The following is a 27,500-nucleotide window of genomic DNA, read 5'->3' on the forward strand; positions in this document are numbered from 1 at the left end:
CAAGAGACTAACCACTAAGCGTTAACGTCTGTCACCCTCGCCTTCCTCTCACCGCCGCCATGACTTGTCTGGATTTCACAACACGCTGTTGCTTCAGGTGACCGCCACTCAGTCAGATAAGGCCAAGCGGGAGGAAGCTGTAGGTGTCGGAAAGGTGAAAGTGGAAGTGGTTTAAAGGCCTGCGGGTGTAGAAGGAGGAGGAGCCTTTTTTTGGCTTTGATGAGACGTTTTCTGGAAAGAGTGAGAGGCGTTGGTTTAAATATGAAGTGCGTGCGTGCGTGCGTGCGTGCGTGCGTGTTTGGTTACACTGTTGTCAAATGGCCTCCACACAGAACTGGGAGCAAATGTCACAAAGTCCTGATAAGCGCAAAACACCTCCAACCAAAGGGTGTGTTTGTGTGTGCGTGTTTGCGCATGCGTCAGCAGTATCGTGGCCCGCCCGCCTGCTGTCCTCAATACTTAGCGGGATGATGGCGTCTGACGCCAACGCTGACTCACCCCATTCTCCAAATCATCAGGCGCAGCCGTCGCACAAACTGCAGCTGCAGTTCGACAACACAGAGTTTGCACCAGCTGTCACAGCTCGCCCACACAGGCCACACCCTTCCAGGCTCTTGTTCCAGTCGATTGTGATTATATATCGGTATCTTTTCATTTCCGCAATATCGATTGTAAAGACATGGAAATTTCATGTTACGGACGGTTATCGTGACCAAAATCGCAGTATTGTTCAAAGTGCTCCAAAAGTATTTGGACACACACGGAAAACTTTCATCCATCCATCCATTCCTCTTCTTCCGCTTATCCGAGGTAGGGTCGCGGGGGCAGCAGCCTAAGCAAGGAAGCCCAGACTTCCCTCTCCCCAGCCACTTCGTCCAGCTCAAACTTTCCACAAACTTATTTTTTTGGATAACTAAAATAGATACACAGTGTTTGAAAAAACTGTATTTTGCATGTTTTGTGTCTCTTATGCTTCGCTGATGGTGCTTTAGTTTAATACAGTGGGGCAAAAAAGTATTTAGTCAGCCACCGATTGTGCAAGTTCTCCCACTTAAAATGATGACAGAGGTGTGTAATTTTCATCATAGGTACACTTCAACTGTGAGAGACAGAATGTGAAAAAAAAATCCAGGAATTCACATTGTAGGAATTTTAAAGAATTTATTTGTAAATTATGGTGGAAAATAAGTATTTGGTCACTTCAAACAAGGAAGATCTCTGGCTCTCACAGACCTGTAACTTCTTCTTTAAGAAGCTCTTCTATCCTCCACTCGTTACCTGTATTAATGGCACTTGTTTGAACTCGTTATCTGTATATGTTTCGAAGGACACCAGGAAAAGAATTGTAGACCTGCACCAGACTGGGAAGAGTGAATCTACAATAGGCAAGCAGCTTGGTGTGAAAAAATCAACTGTGGGAGCAATTATCAGAAAATGAAAGACATACAAGACCACTGATAATATCCTAGATCTGGGGCTCCATGCAAGATTTTATCCCATGGGGTCAAGATGATCATGAGAACGGTGAGCAAAAATCCCAGAACCACACCGGGGGACCTGGTGAATGACCCGCAGAGAGCTGGGACCAAAGTAACAAAGGTTACCATCAGTAACACACTACGCCGACAGGGAATCAAATCCTGCAGTGCCAGACGTGTCCCCCTGCTTAAGCCAGTGCATGTCCAGACCCGTCTGAAGTTTGCCAGAGAGCACATGGGAGAATGTCATGTGGTCAGATGAAACCCAAATAGAACTTTTGGGTTTCTTACTCAACTTGCGTGTTTGGAGTAAGAAGAATACTGAGTTGCATCCCAAGAACACCATACCTACTGTGAAGCATGGGGGTGGAAACATCATACTTTGGGGCTGTTTTTCTGCTAAGGGGACAGGACGATTGATCCGTGTTAAGGAAAGAATGAATGGGGCCATGTATCGTGAGATTTTGAGCCAAAACCTCCTTCCATCAATGAGAGCTTTGAATAGTTGACCAAATACTTATTTTCCACCGTAATATATAAATAAATTCTTTAAAATTCCTACAATGTGAATTCCTGTTTTTTTTTTTCACATTCTGTCTCTCACAGTTGAAGTGTACCTATGATGAAAATTACAGACTTCTTAAGTGGGAGAACTTGCACAATCGGTGGCTGACTAAATACTTTTTTGCCCCACTCTAAGTAAACAAAAAAAAAAAACGTAGGTAATAATAGAAGCGATGGTTGAGCCAGGACGCATTCCCCGGTTGTCAATCCGCTGCGGTTGTCTGGCGAGGCCTCGGCGGGCACGACTGGCCTATCAAGTGCTGTCTGCGCTGGCTGCCAGTTGCTATGACAACCACCGATGCAAAGGAGAGGGTGTGTTGCCAGGGGTGACGGGGAGCTTTCAATGAACACATCGGTGCACACCAGCGGCGCTCTGTGTTATTGGCCTGACGTGTGATGTGAGTGTGAGTGTGTGTGTGTGTGCGTGTGTGTGTGTGTGTGTGTGTGTGTGTGTGTGTGCGTGCGTGCATGCGCGTGTGTGTGCAGCCTCAGCGGCATTCCCCAACACAACACTGGCATTCACAAACCTGTCCTCCCGCAACCTTTTGCGCTGCCCCGCGGCGCCTTCCCGTCCCCGCTTCCATTCTCGTGACCCCGTGTCTCACTTCCCGCCGTCTCCAGGTTCGCCGTCATCGCCTCGGGCTGCGCCAGCTGTCCCCGGCTGGTGTGCCGCAGAGAGGGCTGCGGTGCCGAGTTCTGCTACCACTGCAAGCAGGCCTGGCACCCCAACCAGACCTGCGACTCGGCGCGCCAGCAGAGGGCGCAGTCCCTGCACACGCACAGCAACCATTCGCCCAGCTACACGCAAGAGCAGGGCGCCGGTACGTGACATCAACACACACACACACACACACACGAGAAAGAATGTTTATACTGGTGCGTGCCCCCAGCTGACGACATCAAGCCATGCCCCCGCTGCGGCGCCTACATCATCAAGATGAACGACGGCAGCTGCAATCACATGACGTGCGCCGTGTGCGGCTGCGAGTTCTGCTGGCTGTGCATGAAGGAGATCTCCGACCTGCATTACCTCAGGTAGCGCCGAAACCCTTCCCTCCCACCCTTCCTCGCCGTCCCCTGTCGACTCTGTGAGCTCAGCTGATCCCTGCGTCTCCTCCGCAGTCCGTCCGGCTGCACCTTCTGGGGCAAGAAGCCGTGGAGCAGGAAGAAGAAGATCCTGTGGCAGCTCGGGACCCTCATCGGCGCCCCGGTGGGCATCACGCTCATCGCGGGCATCGCCGTCCCCGCCATGGTCATCGGCATCCCTGTTTATGTCGGCCGCAAGGTGGGAGTTGTGTTGGTCTACTTTTACTTTAGCTTCCCTGCAATTTTCACACACTCGTTCTTCTCAACATGCCTTCGGGAAATTTGCTTAGCCATTTTGTCAAAGAAGAACACAAACTACAACAGACACACTTTGCACTTGATGTATAACCCAAACTACAACACACACACTTTGCACTTGATGTATAACCCAAACTACAACACACGCACATTGCACTTGATGTATAACCCAAACTACAACACACACACACTCTGCACTTGATGTATAACCCAAACTACAACACACACACTTTGCACTTGATGTATAACCCAAAATACAACACACACACATTACACTTGACGTATAATCCAAACTACAACACACGCACTTTGCACTTGATGTATAACCCAAACTACAACACACGCACATTGCACTTGATGTATAACCCAAACTACAACACACACACATTGCACTTGATGTATAACCCAAACTACAACACACACACATTGCACTTGATGTATAACCCAAACTACAACACACACACTTTGCACTTGATGTATAACCCAAACTACAACACACACAATGTGCACTTGATGTATAACCCAAACTACATTACCCGCACATTGCACTTGATGTATAACCCAAACTACAACACACACACTTTGCACTTGATGTATAACCCAAACTACAACACACACACTTTGCACTTGATGTATAACCCAAACTACAACACACACACTCTGCACTTGATGTATAACCCAAACTACAACACACACACTCTGCACTTGATGTATAACCCAAACTACATTACCCGCACATTGCACTTGATGTATAACCCAAACTACAACACACACACTTTGCACTTGATGTATAACCCAAACTACAACACACACACTTTGCACTTGATGTATAACCCAAACTACAACACACACACTCTGCACTTGATGTATAACCCAAACTACAACACACACACTTTGCACTTGATGTATAACCCAAACTACAACACACACACTCTGCACTTGATGTATAACCCAAACTACAACACACACACTTTGCACTTGATGTATAACCCAAAATACAACACACACACATTACACTTGACGTATAATCCAAACTACAACACACGCACTTTGCACTTGATGTATAACCCAAACTACAACACACGCACATTGCACTTGATGTATAACCCAAACTACAACACACACACTTTGCACTTGATGTATAACCCAAACTACAACACACACACATTGTACTTGATGTATAACCCAAACTACAACACACACACATTGCACTTGATGTATAACCCAAACTACAACACACGCACATTGCACTTGATGTATAACCCAAACTACAACACACACACTTTGCACTTGATGTATAACCCAAACTACAACACACACAATGTGCACTTGATGTATAACCCAAACTACATTACCCGCACATTGCACTTGATGTATAACCCAAACTACAACACACACACTTTGCACTTGATGTATTACCCCAACTAAAACACACGCACTTTGCACTTGATGTATAACCCAAACTACAACACACACACTTTGCACTTGATGTATAACCCAAACTACAACACACACACTCTGCACTTGATGTATAACCCAAACTACAACACACACACATTGCACTTGATGTATAACCCAAACTACAACACACGCACTTTGCACTTGATGTATAACCCAAACTACAACACACACACACTTTGCACTTGATGTGTAACCCAAACTACAACACACGCACATTGCACTTGATGTATAACCCAAACTACAACACACGCACATTGCACTTGATGTATAACCCAAACTACAACACACACACTCTGCACTTGATGTATAACCCAAATTACAACACACACACTTTACACTTGATGTATAACCCCAACTAAAACACACATACTTTGCACTTGATGTATAACCCAAACTACAACACACACACTCTGCACTTGATGTATAACCCAAACTACAACACACACACTTTGCACTTGATGTATAACCCAAACTACAACACACGCACTTTGCACTTGATGTATAACCCAAACTACAACACACACACTTTGCACTTGATGTGTAATCCAAACTACAACACACGCACATTGCACTTGATGTATAACCCAAACTACAACACACGCACATTGCACTTGTTGTATAACCCAAACTACAACACACACACTCTGCACTTGATGTATAACCCAAACTACAACACACACACATTGCACTTGATGTATAACCCAAACTACAACACACGCACTTTGCACTTGATGTGTAACCCAAACTACAACACACGCACTTTGCACTTGATGTATAACCCAAACTATAACACACACACTTTGCACTTGATGTGTAACCCCAACTAAAACACACATACTTTGCACTTGATGTATAACCCAAACTACAACACACACACTCTGCACTTGATGTATAACCCAAACTACAACACATACACATTGCACTTGATGTATAACCCAAACTACAACACACACACTTTGCACTTGATTTATAACCCAAACTACAACACACACACTGTGCACTTGATGTATAACCCAAACTACATTACACGCACATTGCACTTGATGTATAACCCAAACTACAACACACACACATTGCACTTGATGTATAACCCAAACTACAACACACGCACTTTGCACTTGATGTATAACCCAAACTACAACACACACACTTTGCACTTGATGTGTAACCCAAACTACAACACACGCACATTGCACTTGATGTATAACCCAAACTACAACACACGCACATTGCACTTGATGTATAACCCAAACTACAACACACACACTCTGCACTTGATGTATAACCCAAACTACAACACACACACTTTACACTTGATGTATAACCCCAACTAAAACACACGCACTTTGCACTTGTTGTATAACCCAAACTACAACACACACACTTTGCACTTGATGTATAACCCAAACTACAACACACACACTCTGCACTTGATGTATAACCCAAACTACAACACACACACATTGCACTTGATGTATAACCCAAACTACAACACACGCACTTTGCACTTGATGTATAACCCAAACTACAACACACACACTTTGCACTTGATGTGTAATCCAAACTACAACACACGCACATTGCACTTGATGTATAACCCAAACTACAACACACGCACATTGCACTTGATGTATAACCCAAACTACAACACACACACTCTGCACTTGATGTATAACCCAAACTACAACACACACGCACTTTGCACTTGATGTATAACCCAAACTACAACACATGCACATTGCGCTTGATGTATAACCCGAACTACAACACACACACTTTGCACTTGATGTATAACCCAAACTACAACACACACACATTGCACTTGATGTATAACCCAAACTACAACACACACACTTTGCACTTGATGTATAACCCAAACTACAACACACACAATGTGCACTTGATGTATAACCCAAACTACATTACCCGCACATTGCACTTGATGTATAACCCAAACTACAACACACACACTTTGCACTTGATGTATAACCCAAACTACAACACACACACTTTGCACTTGATGTATAACCCAAACTACAACACACACACTCTGCACTTGATGTATAACCCAAACTACAACACACACACTCTGCACTTGATGTATAACCCAAACTACATTACCCGCACATTGCACTTGATGTATAACCCAAACTACAACACACACACTTTGCACTTGATGTATAACCCAAACTACAACACACACACTTTGCACTTGATGTATAACCCAAACTACAACACACACACTCTGCACTTGATGTATAACCCAAACTACAACACACACACTTTGCACTTGATGTATAACCCAAACTACAACACACACACTCTGCACTTGATGTATAACCCAAACTACAACACACACACTTTGCACTTGATGTATAACCCAAAATACAACACACACACATTACACTTGACGTATAATCCAAACTACAACACATGCACTTTGCACTTGATGTATAACCCAAACTACAACACACGCACATCGCACTTGATGTATAACCCAAACTACAACACACACACTTTGCACTTGATGTATAACCTAAACTACAACACACACATTGTACTTGATGTATAACCCAAACTACAACACACACACATTGCACTTGATGTATAACCCAAACTAGAACACACACACATTGCACTTGATGTATAACCCAAACTACAACACACACACTTTGCACTTGATGTATAACCCAAACTACAACACACACAATGTGCACTTGATGTATAACCCAAACTACATTACCCGCACATTGCACTTGATGTATAACCCAAACTACAACACACACACTTTGCACTTGATGTATTACCCCAACTAAAACACACGCACTTTGCACTTGATGTATAACCCAAACTACAACACACACACTTTGCACTTGATGTATAACCCAAACTACAACACACACACTCTGCACTTGATGTATAACCCAAACTACAACACACACACATTGCACTTGATGTATAACCCAAACTACAACACACGCACTTTGCACTTGATGTATAACCCAAACTACAACACACACACACTTCGCACTTGATGTGTAACCCAAACTACAACACACGCACATTGCACTTGATGTATAACCCAAACTACAACACACGCACATTGCACTTGATGTATAACCCAAACTACAACACACACACTCTGCACTTGATGTATAACCCAAATTACAACACACACACTTTACACTTGATGTATAACCCCAACTAAAACACACATACTTTGCACTTGATGTACAACCCAAACTACAACACACACACTCTGCACTTGATGTATAACCCAAACTACAACACACACACTTTGCACTTGATGTATAACCCAAACTACAACACACTCACTTTGCACTTGATGTATAACCCAAACTACAACACACACACTTTGCACTTGATGTGTAATCCAAACTACAACACACGCACATTGCACTCGATGTTTAACCCAAACTACAACACACGCACATTGCACTTGTTGTACAACCCAAACTACAACACACACACTCTGCACTTGATGTATAACCCAAACTACAAGACACACACATTGCACTTGATGTATAACCCAAACTATAACACACGCACTTTGCACTTGATGTATAACCCAAACTACAACACACGCACTTTGCACTTGATGTATAACCCAAACTATAACACACACACTTTGCACTTGATGTGTAACCCAAACTACAACACACGCACATTGCACTTGATGTATAACCCAAACTACAACACACGCACATTGCACTTGATGTATAACCCAAACTACAACACATGCACATTGCGCTTGATGTATAACCCAAACTACAACACATACACATTGCACTTGATGTATAACCCAAACTACAACACACACTTTGCACTTGATGTATAACCCAAACTACAACACACGCACATTGCACTTGTTGTATAACCCAAACTACAACACACACACTCTGCACTTGATGTATAACCCAAACTACAAGACACACACATTGCACTTGATGTATAACCCAAACTACAACACACGCACTTTGCACTTGATGTATAACCCAAACTACAACACACGCACTTTGCACTTGATGTATAACCCAAACTATAACACACACACTTTGCACTTGATGTGTAACCCAAACTACAACACACGCACATTGCACTTGATGTATAACCCAAACTACAACACACGCACATTGCACTTGATGTATAACCCAAACTACAACACATGCACATTGCGCTTGATGTATAACCCAAACTACAACACACACACTTTGCACTTGATGTATAACCCAAACTACAACACATACACATTGCACTTGATGTATAACCCAAACTACAACACACACTTTGCACTTGATGTATAACCCAAACTACAACACACACACTGTGCACTTGATGTATAACCCAAACTACATTACACGCACATTGCACTTGATGTATAACCCAAACTACAACACACACACATTGCACTTGATGTATAACCCAAACTACAACACACGCACTTTGCACTTGATGTATAACCCAAACTACAACACACACACTTTGCACTTGATGTGTAACCCAAACTACAACACACGCACATTGCACTTGATGTATAACCCAAACTACAACACACGCACATTGCACTTGATGTATAACCCAAACTTCAACACACACACTCTGCACTTGATGTATAACCCAAACTACAACACACACACTTTACACTTGATGTATAACCCCAACTAAAACACACGCACTTTGCACTTGATGTATAACCCAAACTACAACACACACACTTTGCACTTGATGTATAACCCAAACTACAACACACGCACTTTGCACTTGATGTATAACCCAAACTACAACACACACACTTTGCACTTGATGTGTAATCCAAACTACAACACACGCACATTGCACTTGATGTATAACCCAAACTACAACACACGCACATTGCACTTGATGTATAACCCAAACTACAACACACACACTCTGCACTTGATGTATAACCCAAACTACAACACACACGCACTTTGCACTTGATGTATAACCCAAACTACAACACATGCACATTGCGCTTGATGTATAACCCAAACTACAACACACACACTTTGCACTTGATGTATAACCCAAACTACAACACACACACATTGCACTTGATGTATAACCCAAACTACAACACACACACTTTGCACTTGATGTATAACCCAAACTACAACACACACACTGTGCACTTGATGTATAACCCAAACTACATTACACGCACATTGCACTTGATGTATAACCCAAACTACAACACACACACTTTGCACTTGATGTATAACCCAAACTAAAACACACGCACTTTGCACTTGATGTATAACCCAAACTACAACACACACACTTTGCACTTGATGTATAACCCAAACTACAACACACACACTCTGCACTTGATGTATAACCCAAACTACAACACATACACATTGCACTTGATGTATAACCCAAACTACAACACACGCGCTTTGCACTTGATGTATAACCCAAACTACAACACACGCACATTGCATTTGATGTATAACCCAAACTACAAGACACGCACATTGCACTTGATGTATAACCCAAACTACAACACACACACTCTGCACTTGATGTATAACCCAAACTACAACACACACGCACTTTGCACTTGATGTATAACCCAAACTACAACACACACACTTTGCACTTGATGTATAACCCAAACTACAACACACACACTTTGCACTTGATGTATAACCCAAACTACAACACACACACATTGCACTTGATGTATAACCCAAACTACAACACACACACTTTGCACTTGATGTATAACCCAAAATACAACACACACACTTTGCACTTGATGTGTAACCCAAACTACAACACACGCACATTGCACTTGATGTATAACTCAAACTACAACACACGCACATTGCACTTGATGTATAACCCAAACTACAACACACACTCTGCACTTGATGTATAACCCAAACTACAACACACACGCACTTTGCACTTGATGTATAACCCAAACTACAACACATGCACATTGCACTTGATGTATAACCCAAACTACAACACACACATTTTGCACTTGATGTATAACCCAAACTACAACACACACACTTTGCACTTGATGTATAACCCAAACTACAACACACGCACATTGCACTTGATGTATAACCCAAACTACAACACACACTTTGCACTTGATGTATAACCCAAACTACAACACACGCACATTGCACTTGATGTATAACCCAAACTACAACACACGCACTTTGCACTTGATGCATAACCCAAAATACAACACACACACTTTGCACTTGATGTGTAACCCAAACTACAACACACGCACATTGCACTTGATGTATAACCCCAACTAAAACACACATACTTTGCACTTGATGTATAACCCAAACTACAACACACACACTCTGCACTTGATGTATAACCCAAACTACAACACACACACTTTGCACTTGATGTATAACCCAAACTACAACACACGCACTTTGCACTTGATGTATAACCCAAACTACAACACACACACTTTGCACTTGATGTGTAATCCAAACTACAACACACGCACATTGCACTTGATGTATAACCCAAACTACAACACACACACTTTGCACTTGATGTATAACCCAAACTACAACACACGCACATTGCACTTGATGTATAACCCAAACTACAACACACACACATTGCACTTGATGTATAACCCAAACTACAACACACGCACTTTGCACTTGATGTATAACCCAAACTACAACACACGCACATTGCACTTGATGTATAACCCAAACTACAACACACGCACATTGCACTTGATGTATAACCCAAACTACAACACACGCACATTGCACTTGATGTATAACCCAAACTACAACACACACACTCTGCACTTGATGTATAACCCAAACTACAACACACACGCACTTTGCACTTGATGTATAACCCAAAATACAACACACACACTTTGCACTTGATGTATAACCCAAAATACAACACACACACTTTGCACTTGATGTGTAACCCAAACTACAACACACGCACATTGCACTTGATGTATAACCCAAACTACAACACACGCACGTTGCACTTGATGTATAACCCAAACTACAACACACGCACATTGCACTTGATGTATAACCCAAACTACAACACACACACTCTGCACTTGATGTATAACCCAAACTACAACACACACACTTTGCACTTGATGTATAACCCAAACAACAACACACACACTTTGCACTGGATGTATAACCCAAACTACAACACACGCACTTTGCACTTGATGTATAACCCAAACTACAACACACGCACATTGCACTTGATGTATAACCCAAACTACAACACACACACATTGCACTTGATGTATAACCCAAACTACAACACACGCACTTTGCACTTGATGTATAACCCAAACTACAACACACGCACATTGCACTTGATGTATAACCCAAACTACAAGACACGCACATTGCACTTGATGTATAACCCAAACTACAACACACACACTCTGCACTTGATGTATAACCCAAACTACAACACACACGCACTTTGCACTTGATGTATAACCCAAAATACAACACACACACTTTGCACTTGATGTATAACCCAAAATACAACACACACACTTTGCACTTGATGTGTAACCCAAACTACAACACACACACATTGCACTTGATGTATAACCCAAACTACAACACACGCACATTGCACTTGATGTATAACCCAAACTACAACACACGCACATTGCACTTGATGTATAACCCAAACTACAACACACACACTCTGCACTTGATGTATAACCCAAACTACAACACACACACTTTGCACTTGATGTATAACCCAAACAACAACACACACACTTTGCACTTGATGTATAACCCAAATTACAACACACACACATTGCACTTGACTTCAACTCACATATAAAGAACTTGGTGTGTAACCCAAACTACAACACGCACTTAATGCACTTAATGTACAAACCCAGTTTCCATATGAGTTGGGAAATTGTGTTAGATGTAAATATAAACGGAATACAATGATTTGCTAATCATTTTCAACCCATATTCAGTTGAATATGCTACAAAGACAAGATATTTGATGTTCAAACTGATAAACTTTTTTTTTTTTTTTGCAAATAATCATTAACTTTAGAATTTGATGCCAGCAACACGTGACAAAGAAGTTGGGAAAGGTGGCAATAAATACTGATAAAGTTGAGGAATGCTCATCAAACCCTTATTTGGAACATCCCACAGGTGTGCAGGCTAATTGGGAACAGGTGGGTGCCATGATTGGGTATAAAAGCAGCTTCCATTAAATGCTAAGTAATTCACAAACAAGGATGGGGCGAGGGTCACCAATTTCTAAGCAAATTGTCAAAGTTTTGGAACAACTTTTCTCAATGAGCTATTGCAAGGAATTTAGGGATTTTACCATCTACGGTTCGATAAAATCAAAATGTTCAGAGAATCTGGAGAAATCACTGAACATAAGCGATGATATTACGGACCTTTGATCCCTCAGGCGGTACTGCATCAAAAACAGACATCAGTGTGTAGAGGATATCACCACATGGGCTCAGGAACACTTAAAAAAAACCCACTGTCAGTAACTACAGATGGTTGCTACATCTGTAAGTGCAAGTTAAAAATCTGCTCTGCAAAGCAAAACCCATTTATCAACAACACCAAGGAACGCCGCTGGCTTCGCTGGGCCCGAGCTCATCTAAGATGGACTGATGCAAAGTGGAAAAGTGTTCTGTGGTCTGACGAGTCCACATTTCAAATTATATTTGGAAACTGGGGACGTGGTGTCCTTCAGAACAAAGAGGAAAATAACCATCCGGATTGTTTTAGGCGCAAAGTTCAAAAGCCAGCATCTGTGATGGTATGGGGGTGTATTAGTGCCCAAGGCATGGGTAACTTACACATCTGTGAAGGCACCATTAATGCTGAAAGGTCCATACAGGTTTTGGAGCAACATATCTTATCATCCAAGCAACGTTAACACAGACGCCCCTGCTTATTTCATCAAGACAATGCCAAGCCACATGTTACAACAGCGTGGCTTTGTAGTAAAAGAGTGTGTGTACTTTCCTGGCCCGCCTGCAGTCCAGACCTGTCTCCCATCAAAAATGTGTGGCGCATTATGAAGCGTAAAATACCACAGCGGAGACCCCGGACTGTTGAATGACTGAAACGCTACATAAACTAAGAATGGGAAAGAATTCCACTTTTAAAGCTTCAATAATTAGTTTCCTCAGTTCCCAAACGTTTTTTGAATGTTGTTAAAAGAAAAGGTGATGTAACACAGTGGTGAACATGCCCTTTCCCAACTACTTTGGCACGTGTTACAGCCATGAAATTGTAAGTTAATTATTATTAGCAAAAAAAAATTAAGTTTATGAGTTCGAACATCAAATATCTTGTCTTTGTAGTGCATTTAACTGAATATTGGTTGAAAAGGATTTGCAAATCATTGTATTCTGTTTATATTTACATCTAACACAATTTCCCAACTCATATGGAAACGGGGTTCGTATAACCCAAACTACAACACACACACTTAATGCACCTGATGTATAACCCAAACTACAACAACTCCAGATTTTGCAAGCGCGTAAACTGAGATGAATGAATCTAAGGGACAGAAAGAAGTGAAGTGAATTATATTTATATAGCGCTTTTCTTTGGTAACTCAAAGCGCTTTACATAGTGAAACCCGATATCTAAGTTACATTTAAACCAGTGTGGGTGGCACTGGGAGCAGGTGGGTCAAGTGTCTTGCCCAAGGACACAACGGCAGTGACTAGGGTGGCGGAAGGGGGCATCGAACCCGGAACCCTCAATTTGCTGGCACGGCCACTTTACCAACCGAGCTATGCCGCCCCAAGTGAATGACATCTAAGAAACAAACTGCGTGTATGATACACTGCTCAGGTGCTCAAGCCTTTGATTGTGTGCTACAGATCCATGCTCACTACGAGCTGAAGAAAGCGTCTCGCCACAGGAGGAACTTGGCCATCACGGCGGGCGTGGCCTTGTCCGTCCTCTCCGCTCCCGTCATCGCGGCCGTCAGCGTGGGTGAGAAAGTCGCCCAAATCGTGAAGAGAAGACGAAAACAAAAAGGCACTAAGGCTGTGTTGTTTCCTTCCGGCCAGGCATCGGCGTGCCCATCATGCTGGCGTACGTTTACGGCGTGGTGCCTATCTCCCTGTGCCGGGGCGGCGGCTGCGGCGTGAGCAGGGGGAAGGGGCGGGGCGTCCGCATCGACTTTGACGAGGACGACGGACCAATCACAGGTACACATACTATAACATGTGACTTGTGAGGGTTTCGGCTGCTCTACTAGTTTAGTCTTTATTTGAAGGGACAATGCACAGAAACATTAAGTTCAAAGACTTATGTTCTGTATCAGATTATAGCTAAATACAGTGGGGCAAAAAAAGTATTAAGTCAGCCACCGATTGTGCAAGTTCTCCCACTTAAAATGATGACAAAGGTCTGTAATTTTCATCATAGGTACACTTCAACTGTGAGAGACAGAATGTGAGAAAAAAATCCAGGAATTCTCATTGTAGGAATTTTAAAGAATTTATTTGTAAATAATGGTGGAAAATAAGTATTTGGTCAACCATTCAAAGCTCTCACTGATGGAAGGAGGTTTTGGATCAAAATCTCACGATACATAGCGCCATTCATTCTTTCCTTAACACGGATCAATCGTCCTGTCCCCTTAGCAGAAAAACAGCACCAAAGCATGATGTTTCCACCCCCATGCTTCACAGTAGATATGGTGTTCTTGGTAGGGCTGGGCGTATCGATACCAAGTATCGATAGCATCGATACTTTGTGAGTATCGGTATCGTATCGATGCTGGCGTGATGGTATCGATACTTCACCAAATTAAGCGAATCACTCCGATTTAAAAAAAAATGTGAGCGCAGCGCAGCGCTCCTCACCACTCCACCCTCCTCCCTAGTGATTGGTCGCGAACGAGATTTAAAAACACTTTAAAAATTCATCTTCAACCCAAAATAAAATAAAATAAATACAATTAACATGACGCTTGGTGCGTTCGCGCACACACATCAGTATAATTCGCTCCGAGGTTCACTCGGACACGCACACACACACGCGTGCGTTTCCAGTGCGACTTAATGTCTTGGTTGTAAACTGTAAAGTATTTTATTTCACCAAAATGACGATAAGAATTTCTCAGTTCTTTTGTTTTGTGTTCATTTTTACAACTGTTTAATAACTAGTGTTTTCTTTTTTACTCAAGTTCTTGTGTGTTGTGAGGCGACTAGCCAAGTTCAGTATTTGTTTTCACCTTATGTGCACGACTTACTTTATTGTAATTGATATTATTACTTTTTTATTTGAATTTCTCAGTTCTTTTGTTTTGTGTTCATTTTTACACTTTTGTTCAATAACTAGAGTTTTGTTATTTACCTTAAGTGTTTGTGTGTTTTGAGGCGACAAGCCAGGTTCATTAGTTGTTTGCACCTTATTTGCATTACTTTATTGCTATTGATATTACTTTTGTAATAAATATTTTATTTTTTGACTTAAATCGTTGTTCTGTCTTGTATTATTATCATAATCAATTAATAAAGGCAAAAGTACAAATTTGTTTTTCAAAAGTATCGATACCCCGAAGTCCCCTCCCCATCAGATGACGACACTTCCGGTATCGGTATCGGCGATACTGGCCGGTATCGGATCGGTATCGATACCCACATTTGCGATATTGCCCACCCTTAGTTCTTGGGATGCAACTCGGTATTCTTCTTCCTCCAAACACGACGAGTTGAGTTTATACCAAAAAGTTCTATTTTGGTTTCATCTGACCACATGACATTCATCATCATCATCATTTATTTTTATTCCTTTCATGAAAATGCATATTTACATTCATTGTTTTTTTGTTTCTTATACATTTCCATGATCAGAAAGGAGCAGATGGATGAATAATATTCTTATATTTATCTGCCCCTTTTTTAACACAAATTACAGTATTTTAGATGACTTTATAACTGTTCCCTCCACCAACACCCAAACTCCAACATACTTTTCCATTTTCCTTTAAGCATTTTCCCAATGACACGTCCAATCTAAATCAAAACTCAGTTTGATATAATTTCAGTTTTCTCTTTTTATAACTCTTTTTAAATACAAATATATTCTTGCAGCTTTTTAAGTCTTTGTTTAGAGAATTCCATGCTTTCACACCAACAACAGACAAGCACATTTGTTTCAAATTTGTTCGCGCTCTTGGATGTTTAAAGTCATACGGCCTTCTGTGGTTCTCATCTTCAGATTGTGAACACAAATAACTTTTGTATGTCCTTCGGAAGAACTTTATTTCTCGCTTTGAACAACATTAATAGTGTATTCAATTCTACAATATCTTTTAGTTTTAGTAATCCTGACCTAATGAAGAGTGGATTTGTGTGGTCTCTATATTCTACTTTAAAAATTATTCGAATTGCTCTTTTCTGTGAAATAAATAAAGGCATTATGTTGCTATGATATGTATTTCCCCATATTTCTGCACAATAATTGAAATAAGGTAGAATAATTGAGCAATATAACATTCTCATTGTGTTGTATGGAAAACTATATTTAACCTTGTTCAAAATAAATTCTCCCAATCCTCTACTGTATCATCCATGTATCCATTTTGGTATAAACTCAACTCGTCGTGTTTGGAGGAAGAAGAATACTGAGTTGCATCCCAAGAACACCATACCTACTGTGAAGCATGGGGGTGGAAACATCATGCTTTGGGGCTGTTTTTCTGCTAAGGGGACATGTTGATTGATCCGTGTTAAGGAAAGAATGAATGGGGCCATGTATCGTGAGATTTTGAGCCAAAACCTCCTTCCATCAGTGAGGGCTTTGACTGGTTGACCAAATACTTATTTTCCACCATAATTTACAAATAAATTATTTAAAATTCCTACAATGTGAATTCCTGATTTTTTTTTTTCACATTCTGTCTCTCACAGCTGAAGTGTACCTATGATGAAAATTAAAAACCTCTGTCATCATTTTAAGTGGGAGAACTTGCACAATCGGTGGCTGACTAAATACTTTTTGGCCCCACTGTATATGTCGACAGTTTAAAAGTTGTTAATTTTGTAAGTAACGTGGGGTGACTGACTGTATGAAAGGCCTTGCGGAGGTCTAAGAATATTGCTCCAACTACACCTCCATTGTCAAGGTTTTGTTTGATTTGTCTCTGAGGGACGCTTTCCACTTCCGCAGTGGCGGACGCGTGGCGAGCCCTCAAGTCGCCGAGCCTCGGCGAGAGCAGCCTGGACGGGGGGGTTAGCGGCCTGAGCACCACCTCGCCCAGCGAGGGCCTCTCTGTGGTCCCGGGCACCGTCGGGGACACGCCTCACTTCAACACCCTGGCCAGCGGCGCCCTGGGGACCCGCACCGGCAAGTACAGCAGGTGAGGACCGGGATTCCAACACGAGGAGCGCTCGTTAGGCTGACGGGAAGTGGTGTGCTGCTACAGGCTCGAGGTCCAGGCGGGCGAGTTGGCTAAAGAGTCCGCCCAGAAGGAGACGGGGAGCCTGGGGGCAGGAAGTGACTGTGCCAGCACCCGAGGGATGGCCGGGTCCATCATCTCCTCCTACACGCTGCCTGACAGGTGAACATCATTGCACTATTTAGTGATGATAAAAAAATATCAATCTAATCACTGTAGTATCAGCCATAAACTGATAATGTGTATCAATACGCCCAGCGCCGTTTGCATTCAAGAACGCCAGCTTAGCGATATTGCATCCCCCTACAGCAGGGGTCACCAACCTTTTTGAAACCAATAGCTATTCTTGGGTACTGATTAAGGCGAAGTTCTACCAGTTTGATACACACTTAAATAAATTGAATTTCTGTCTGTCATTCCGGCGTACTTTTTTTTCCTTTTATGGAAGGTTTTTTGTAGAGTAAATGATGAAAAAAAACACTTCATTGAATGGTTTAAAAGAGGAGAAAACACGGAAAAAAAAAAGATAATTAAATTTTGAAACATAGTTTATCTTCAATTTCGACTCTTTAAAATTCAAAATTCTACCAAAAAAAAGATGAGAAAAACTAGCTAATTTGAATCTTTTTGAAAAAATTAAAAAAAAATTTAATGGAACATCCTTAGTAATTTTTCCTGATTAAGATTAATTTTAGAATTTTGATGACATTTTTTAAATAGGTTAAAATCCAATCTGCACTATGTTAGAATATATAACAAATTTCTAAAAAAGACAAATCATTATTTCTTCTAGATTTTCCAGAACAACATTTTTAAAAGAAATTCAAAAGACTTTGAAATAAGATTAAAATTTGATTCTACAGATTTTCTAGATTTGCCAGAATCATTTTTTTGAATTTTAATCATAATAAGTTTAAAGAAATATTTCACAAATATTCTTCCGCGAAAAAACAGAAGCTAAAATGAAGAATTTAATTAAAATGTATTTATTATTCTTTACAATAAAAAAATACATTTACTTGAACAGGAAAGAAGAGGAAATAATTTAAAAGGTAAAAAGGTATATGTGTTTAAAAATCCTAAAATAATATTTAAGGTTGTATTTTTTCTCTAAAATTGTCTTTCTGAAAGTTATAAGAAGAAAAGTAAAAAAATAAATGAATTTATTTAAACAAGTAAAGACGAAGTCTTTAAAAAATTTTGGGGGATTTTAAAATTCTATTTGAGTTTTGTCTCTCTTAGAATTAAAAATGTCGAGCAAAGTAAGACCAGTTTGCTAGTAAATAAATAAGATTTAAAAAATAGAGGCAGCTCACTGGTAAGTGCTGCTATTTGAGTTATTTTTAGAACAGGCTAGCGGGCGATTCATCTGGTCCTTATGGGCGACCTGGTGCCCGCGGGCACCGCGTTGGTGACCCCTGATATAGAAATACAGTCTGCAAGGGATACAGTCCGTGAAACACACATGATTGTGTGTGCTGCTGGTCCACTAACATTTTCATTATAAACTATTTCTCATGTAATTGTTTTTCAATCAATCAATGTTTATTTATATAGCCCTAAATCACAAGTGTCTCAAAGGGCTGCACAAGCCACAACGACATCCGTGGTACAGAGCCCACATGAGGGCAAGGAAAAACTCACCCCAGTGGGACGTCGGCGACAATGACTATGAGAAACCTTGGAGAGAACCGCATATGAGGGCAACCCTCCCTCCCTCCTCTAGGTTTTTTTCAATAATGTTTTACCTTATTTTTTTAAATATAATCATTTATTTTTTTTCTTTGCTTCTTATAACTTTCAGAAAGACAATTTTAGAGAAAAAATACAACCTTAAAAATTATTTTACGATTTTTAAACACATATACCTTTTTACTTTTTAAATTCCTTCCTCTTCTTTTTTGACAATTTAAATCAATGATCAAGTATTTTTTTTTTATTATTGTAAAGAATAATAAATAAATTTTAATTTAATTCCTCATTTTAGCTTCTATTTTTTCTATGAAGAATATTTGTGAATTATTTCTTCAAACTTATTAGGATTAAAAATCAAAAAAATGATTCTGGCAAATCTAGAAAATATGTAGAATCAAATTTAAATCTTATTTCAAAGTCTTTTGAATTTCTTTTAACATTTTTGTTCTGGAAAATCTAGAAGAAATAATGATTTGTCTTTGTTAGAAATATAGCTTTGTCCAATGTGTTATATATTCTAACAAAGTGCAGATTGGATTTTAACCTATTTAAAACATGTCATCAAAATTCTAAAATTAATCTTAATCAGGAAAAATTACTAATGATGTTCCATAAATTCTTTTTTTAATTCTTTCAAAAAGATTCGAATTAGCTAGTTTTTTTCTCAATTTTTTTCGGTTGAATTTTGAATTTCAAAGAGTCGAAATTGAAGATAAACTATGTTTCAAAATTTTATTTTCATTTTTTTCCTGTTTTCTCCTCTTTTAAACCGTTCAATTAAGTGTTTTTTTCATCATTCATTCTCTACAAAAAACCTTCCGTAAAAGGAAAAAAAAAAGTGCGACGGAATGACAGACAGAAATACCTGTTTTTATATATAGAGAGATTTATTTATTAAAGGTTAATTGAGCAAATTGGCTATTTCTGGCAATTTATTTAAGTGTGTATCAAACTGGTAGCCCTTCGCATTAATCAGTACCCAAGAAGTAGCTCTTGGCTTCAAAAAGGTTGGTGACCCCTGTTCTATATTGTAGGAACCAGAATATTAATAACAGAAAGAAACAGTGTAAAAGAGTGTGAATGGGGGAGGGAGGTTTTTTTTGGGATGGTGCATTAGTTATAAGTGTATCATGTATTTTTTTTATGTTGATTTAATGAAAAAAAAATTAAATTCAATTTTGCCACAACACTGTGGAGTGACGTTAGCCGCGAGCCAGGACAGTACTTTGCGTTGAGGACCCGGTCTTTTGCTTGTCGCTGTCAAATGTACAACAGTATTAAAATCTGGTTTCCACGCCGTCTTCAGGGAGTGCACCAACCTGGAAATCCAGGTGGACATCGAGACCAAACCCAGCCACCTCTGCCTGACCAGCGAGGAGGACCTGGCGCCGCCCGCCGGCTCCGTCGCCACGCCGGCCGCCTCGGCAGGGGAGGAACCCCAGGACTGCAGCTCGAGAAGGGGCGGGGCTCTGTCCGGCTCCGCCCTGGAGCTGTCCCGCGGCGGCTCAATCCGGGAGGGCCTCCGAGACGTGACGCTGGCCCAGCCCGAGAGCATCCGCAGCGACCTGGAGATGTCGGACACGCAGTCGGACGACATCGCCGAGCTGACGTCGGACGACTGCGACTCGCCCCGGCCCAAAGTCTGCGCGCCCTGCCAGCAGCGGCCCCCCTCCTGCCGAGCCCTGAGCCCCGCCACCGAAGGCCTTCACTGTCCCACCGATGGCAACGTCATCCTGTACGTGTGAGAGGTGAGAGGCCCACCCGGCTCTCAGGAACGCCACCTCTACTCTTCTTTACTCTCATTCGCTGCTTTTTGGCCTCCTGCAGACGCCACCTTGTGTCCGTCTACCTGACAATCTGGGGACATTGTCAGAGTTCTACCTCTGAGATTTGTAAGACCGGGACTCATGTTTACTCGCCTGGCGCAACATGCCTAAGCTACTTAAAAAAAGAAAAAGAAAAAAAAAAGGGAGGTCCACGTTTTACACGAGCAAACCAGGAGAGGCGGCAGATCAAATGACGCGAGAATGATGGCCTTTGTGTGCGTGGTGGGTCTTTTTATATGGAGCTCAATTTGCGCACTACATTTGAATTTTGTTTTTCATCCAATTATGCCGACAATTTCATCACATTTTATTCTCTTTAGTTCCGTAATGGAATATAATTTTGTACAAGTGGATCTTGAGTTTTGAGGCAACCGATATTTTGTTTTTACTCTGAATTTTGACAAAATTAAACAATTTCATGGACTTAAAAAAATAGTCAGCAAAAACAGAGTGTTTAAAAAATCACTTAAAATTAATCGTACGAAAATTCAGCGCGGAAACCTTTGTTGCTGCAAAACTCTAGACCAGGGGTCCCCAAACGTCTTGACTCGGGGGGCTGCGTTGGGTTAAAAAGAAAACACACAGAGGCTATTTCATCCTGACAAGCCTGTTTCTCACCCCGGTGGGGTGGTATCTGTGTCATCCTCAAGCCAGGGTCCTCTACCAGAGGCCTGGGAGTTTGAGGGTTCTGTGCAGTATCTTGGCTGTTCCTAGGACTGAGGCTTCAGATGTTGTTCCTGGGATCTGTTAGAGCCACTCTCCCAGTTTGGGGGTTGCTGCCCCACGCGCCCCCACTACCACGGGGATCACGCCAGCCTTGACCTTCCACATCCGTTCCAGCTGCTCTTTCAACCCTTGGTCCTTCTCAAGTTCCTTGTGTTCTTTCTTTCTGATGTTGCCACCCTTTGCTGCTCTTTGTCCACCACCACTATGTCTGGTTGGTTAGCCAGAAGCTGTTTGTCAGTCTGGAAGCTGAAGTCCCGCAGAACCTTGGACCTGTTCTCAGCCCATTGAGCTTTGGGTACTTCTATTCCATACTGGTTGCAGATGTTCCTGTTTACTATCCCAGCCACTTGGTTGTGCCTCTCCATGTACGCTGATCCAGCTAGCATCTTACAGCCTGGTACTATATGCTGGACTGTCTCAGGGGCTTCTTTGCACAGTCTGCATCTTGGGTCTGATCTACTCTGGTAGATCCTGGCCTGTATTGCTCTTGTGCTTATGGCCTGTTCTCGTGCTGCCATGATAAGTGCCTCTGTGCTGTCTGCCAGTCCTGCATTTTCCAGCCACTGGTAGGATTTCTTGATATCAGCCACTTCCTCTATCTGACGCTGGTACGTGCCATGCAGGGGCTTGTCCGTCCAGGTTATCTGCTCCTCCTCCTCTGCACTCTCATCAGGGTTCTGGAGCCTGAGACATCCACTTAGCAGTTTATCTCGATGTATTCTCGAATTTTCGATGTTTCATCCTGGACTGTGGCCTTGATGCTCACTAGCTCTCGGTCTCCTTCAAGTCCAGCCTCAGGGTGCTGGACTTGGGGTGGAACCCTCCGTGCATCGCACGGAGCTTTCTTGTCTTGATATCTGTGGCTTCTATCTCCTGCTTTGGCCCGTTTATGATACCAGCGGGGTATCTGATGACTGGTAGAATGGGGCGGACTTTGTTCTTACCAGTCAGCTGACTTTTCAGGACTTGCCTTACTCTCTGGAGGTATTTGGCTGTGGTTGACTTCCTTGTGGCCTCCTCATGGTTTCCATTAGCCTGTGGGATGCCAAGGTACATGTAGCTGTCTTGGATATCACCTATGTTTCCCTCTGGTAGGTCAGTCCCCTCAGTCCTGATCATCTTGCCTCTCTTTGAGACCATCCGGCCACACTTGTCCAATCCGATTGACATCCGTATGTCATCGCTGTGGATCAGTGAGTCTATTTCTCGCTCTCGCCCGGCATACAGCTTGATGTCATCCATTTAGAGCAGGTGGCTGAATGTTGCCCCACCACAGAATCGGTACCCAGATCAGAATGATCTGACTGAGGGGGTTCAGGCCTTTGTAGAACAGCACTGGTGATAGCGCATCTCCTTGGTATTGGCCGGACTTGATGTTGACTTGAGCAATCGGCTTTGAATTGGCCTCTAGGGTTGTCTTCCACATTTCAATCGAGTTCTAGGTGAAGGCCCTTAGGTTCCTGTCGATCTTATACAGTTCCAGACATTCCAGTATCCATGTGTGCGGCATTGAGTCATAGGCTTTCTTGTAGTTAATCCAGGCAGTGCACAGATTGGTCTGGGTCTTCTTATGAGGACGACAACCCTAGAGGCCGGTTCAGAGCCGGTTGCACACACACACACACACATATATATATATATGTGTGTGTGTGTGTGTGTGTGTGTGTGTGTGTTAGGTCAGGAAAAAACAGAGGGCATTTTATCCCTACAAGCCCTGCTCTTCAGGGAAAAATTCCCTGAAGAGCAGGGAAACCTGCGAAACAGGCTTGTAGGGATGGAATAGCCTCTGTGTTTTTTCCTAACCTAGCGTATATTCCGCTCTACCCCGGTATTGAGCACTGTATCCATCCACCCTTTTTTACCGCTTGTCCCTTTTTGGGTCGTGGGGGCGCTGGTGCCTATCTCGGCTACAGTCGGGCGGAAGGCGCCCTGGACAATGACGGATAAACCACAGAAACCTCGACTATAATATATAATGGTGTGTATATATATATATATATATATATATATATATATATATATATATATATAGACACATACATACTGGTGTGTGTGTATATATAAATATATATGTATAAATGTATGTATATATATATATGTATACATATGTGTGTATATTATATATATATGTGTGTATATGTACATATGTATATATATATGTGTATATATATGTATATATATATGTATATGTGTATATGTATATATATATGTGTATATATATGTATATATATATATATATGTATATGTGTATATGTATATATATATGTGTATATATATGTATATATATATATGTATATGTATATATATATATATATATACACATGTGTATATATAATGTCTGTGTGTGTGTGTTTATATATATATGTATATGTATGTATATATACACGTGTGTGTGTGTGTACACACACAGATATACACACATGTTTTTTTTTTTTTTTTACTTGGGACTTCCCGCAGGTTGGATTTTGGACACTGGCGGGCTGTATCCGGCCTACAGGCCGTAGTTAGGGGACCCCTGCTCCACACCCGCTTCCGGTAAATTAAATGAAATTAAAATGTCATGAAATTGTCTGCATAATTTAATGTTAAAAAAAAGAAAAAAAAAGTGGTAACATAAGTTCAGTGTCAAAAAAAAACTAAAGCTAAAGACACAAAATAACCTCCATATCTGTTTGCCGTGCGGGAGCTTTACAGGATTACGTGCATGTTCAAGTTGACAGAAAACCGGCAGGGGGGTAAGCAAAACTATCACTCGTTAGGGTGACGAATCAATTCAGAATCAATTCTCGAGTCAAACCGATTCCCGCAATGTATTTTATGGTCAAATAATTATACGCTAATTATAAGCTTCTTCTGGTTGATTGGATATTGGCCTAAAAGTTTTTGTTTTTATTACATTTTTAAAATAGATGACTCGATTTAGAATCGGGATGAATAACAATCGCGATTCAGATGTGAATTGATTTTTCCCCCCACCGCTGGGAGAGATTAATGGACATTTACAGCATTTATCATACTTTCTCATTGAAAATGGATCTGATCGGATTTTTTTTTTTAATGCGCACTTATGCACTTTACTTAAATGTATCTTTTTTTTTTGGGAGGGGGGGGGCTCATCATAATCATCTACATCATCATCATCATCATTTGCATACAACCAAAAACAAGTCTCACACCACGATGCCTTTTTGTGTTGGGAGTGTTTGGCTCCACAACAACAATACAATCCATTCTGGATCTGATTGACACGTCTATGATGCTTTAAACCGATGTGGTTTTGGAGCCAAGCACTGCTCTTAATCATTCTCACCGGCCCGACTTGTTTCCGTCACCTCTGTGCTTGGCTTAAAAAACAAAAAAACACAAAAACAAAAAATGGGTTTCCTTTAAACGGAAACCGTCTTCACGTCAACTTGGTTGCCTTTTTTATAGCCGCTTGTTTACTTTGCTGCACTGGTCCCCTCCGCTTCTGCTTCTGCCTGCGATTAACCACTCCGATGTGCCGTGGACCGGAAGGGTCTCGGACGGAACGAGAGTGTCAAGATAGCAATATATGGGTGTGACTCACTGTCAAAAAGACTGGTGTGAGGACGCACACGCGGGACTGTGGGTTACAATTTGCGGGAGGAGGGGGGAAATAAACACAATCCGATGTTTACCGAAGGCACGTGTCGTCATTGCAAGTAGCACCACGTTCAATAACGCAGCGTTTTTCAACCATTGGTGTGACGTGGGAGATCATAGTGATTTTACCCAATTGGGTTAAAAATTGGAAGTGTATTTCTGGTCTTAGACGTCTAACCAAAAGTTGCTTTATTGCAAGCGAATGTCATTAAAACAGGTCTGCAGTACCTGGAGGAGTCGTAGTCAAAAATGGAGAACTCCAAGCTCGAGCAGCCAAACCATCAGTTTATATCAGGCCTGGGCAAGTATTTTGACTCGGGGGGCACATTTAGAGAAACAAATGTGTGTATTTTTATGAACACTAATACAAAACCTCAAAATAACGTCTTATTGAATGCTAGAAAAGTTATGACATAAAAAACATAATGGAATTTTACATTTTTCTATGAAGGACAAAACGCTGAATATTGACAAAATATGAACCTCATACCCCCTTTCGATCGACACATTTGACAATCAAGTGAAACGCAACAAAAATGCAACAAACAGTGAAATAGGAACACGAAAGGTACAAAATAAACTCACCTACAATCTGATACAGGCCTGGGCAATTATTTTGACTCGGGGGCCACATTTAGAGAGAAAAATGTGTCTGGAGGCCGGTATATCTATTTTTATGAACACTAATACAAAACCTCACAATAATGTCTGATTGAATGCTAAAAAACGTTATGACATAAAAAAAACATAATGGAATTTTTTTCAAAGCGTGGACTATGGGGTTTGTTTTTCCGGAATGCAAAGGAAAGTTGGCACAAGTACGACATGAATGTAAGTACATCCTTCATTTTTAACACTATAACTACTAAAAAATAGGCAAACAAAAGGCGCGCACAATGGCGGAGAACAAACTTGACTATGAAACCAAAACTATCACTATGGCATGACTATGGACCAAACACAAAACTCAATAACCGTGACATAAAAAAACAAAAACTTACGTGGCATGGGCAGGAGGGAAACTATGGACAGTGTGGTTAACATGCACGGCATGGCATGGCATGTAGGGAGTAGAGATAAAGTCGCTTGGCTGACTTCCTGGCAACTTTCGGTTTAAATAATACAGGTGATTGAACAGGTGCGTGACATATCAGGTGAAACTTATTGGTTGGCATGGTAACAACGCAAACAAGGAAGTGCAAAAACTGGAAAAAAAGGAGTCTTAAGCAAAACAGAACATACTAAACAAAACATGATCACAAGACATGAAAATTTTAAATTTTTCTATGAAGGATAAAACACTGAACATTGACAA

At 41.3% G+C, this 27,500-nt stretch overlaps 1 protein-coding gene across 2 annotated transcripts in view; it reads left to right on the forward strand.

Annotated features, from left to right (window-relative positions):
• Positions 1–26,224, forward strand: part of rnf19b (ring finger protein 19B) — a 55,217-nt gene extending 28,993 nt beyond the window's left edge. The window contains exons 3-10 of one of the 2 annotated variants that reach the window (XM_061897226.1): positions 2,664–2,863; positions 2,933–3,077; positions 3,165–3,327; positions 14,782–14,896; positions 14,974–15,114; positions 18,065–18,275; positions 18,342–18,476; positions 21,316–26,224. In XM_061897226.1, the coding sequence (XP_061753210.1) occupies positions 2,664–2,863; positions 2,933–3,077; positions 3,165–3,327; positions 14,782–14,896; positions 14,974–15,114; positions 18,065–18,275; positions 18,342–18,476; positions 21,316–21,754 (1,549 nt within the window). In that variant the 3' untranslated portion in view covers positions 21,755–26,224. The remainder of the gene's footprint in view (positions 1–2,663; positions 2,864–2,932; positions 3,078–3,164; positions 3,328–14,781; positions 14,897–14,973; positions 15,115–18,064; positions 18,276–18,341; positions 18,477–21,315) is intronic. The other variant, XM_061897227.1, reaches the window with a different exon arrangement.
• Positions 26,225–27,500: the final 1,276 nt, after the last annotated feature.

This window comes from Nerophis ophidion, linkage group LG04, assembly GCF_033978795.1.
Source record: "Nerophis ophidion isolate RoL-2023_Sa linkage group LG04, RoL_Noph_v1.0, whole genome shotgun sequence".
Lineage (NCBI taxonomy): Eukaryota > Metazoa > Chordata > Actinopteri > Syngnathiformes > Syngnathidae > Nerophis > Nerophis ophidion.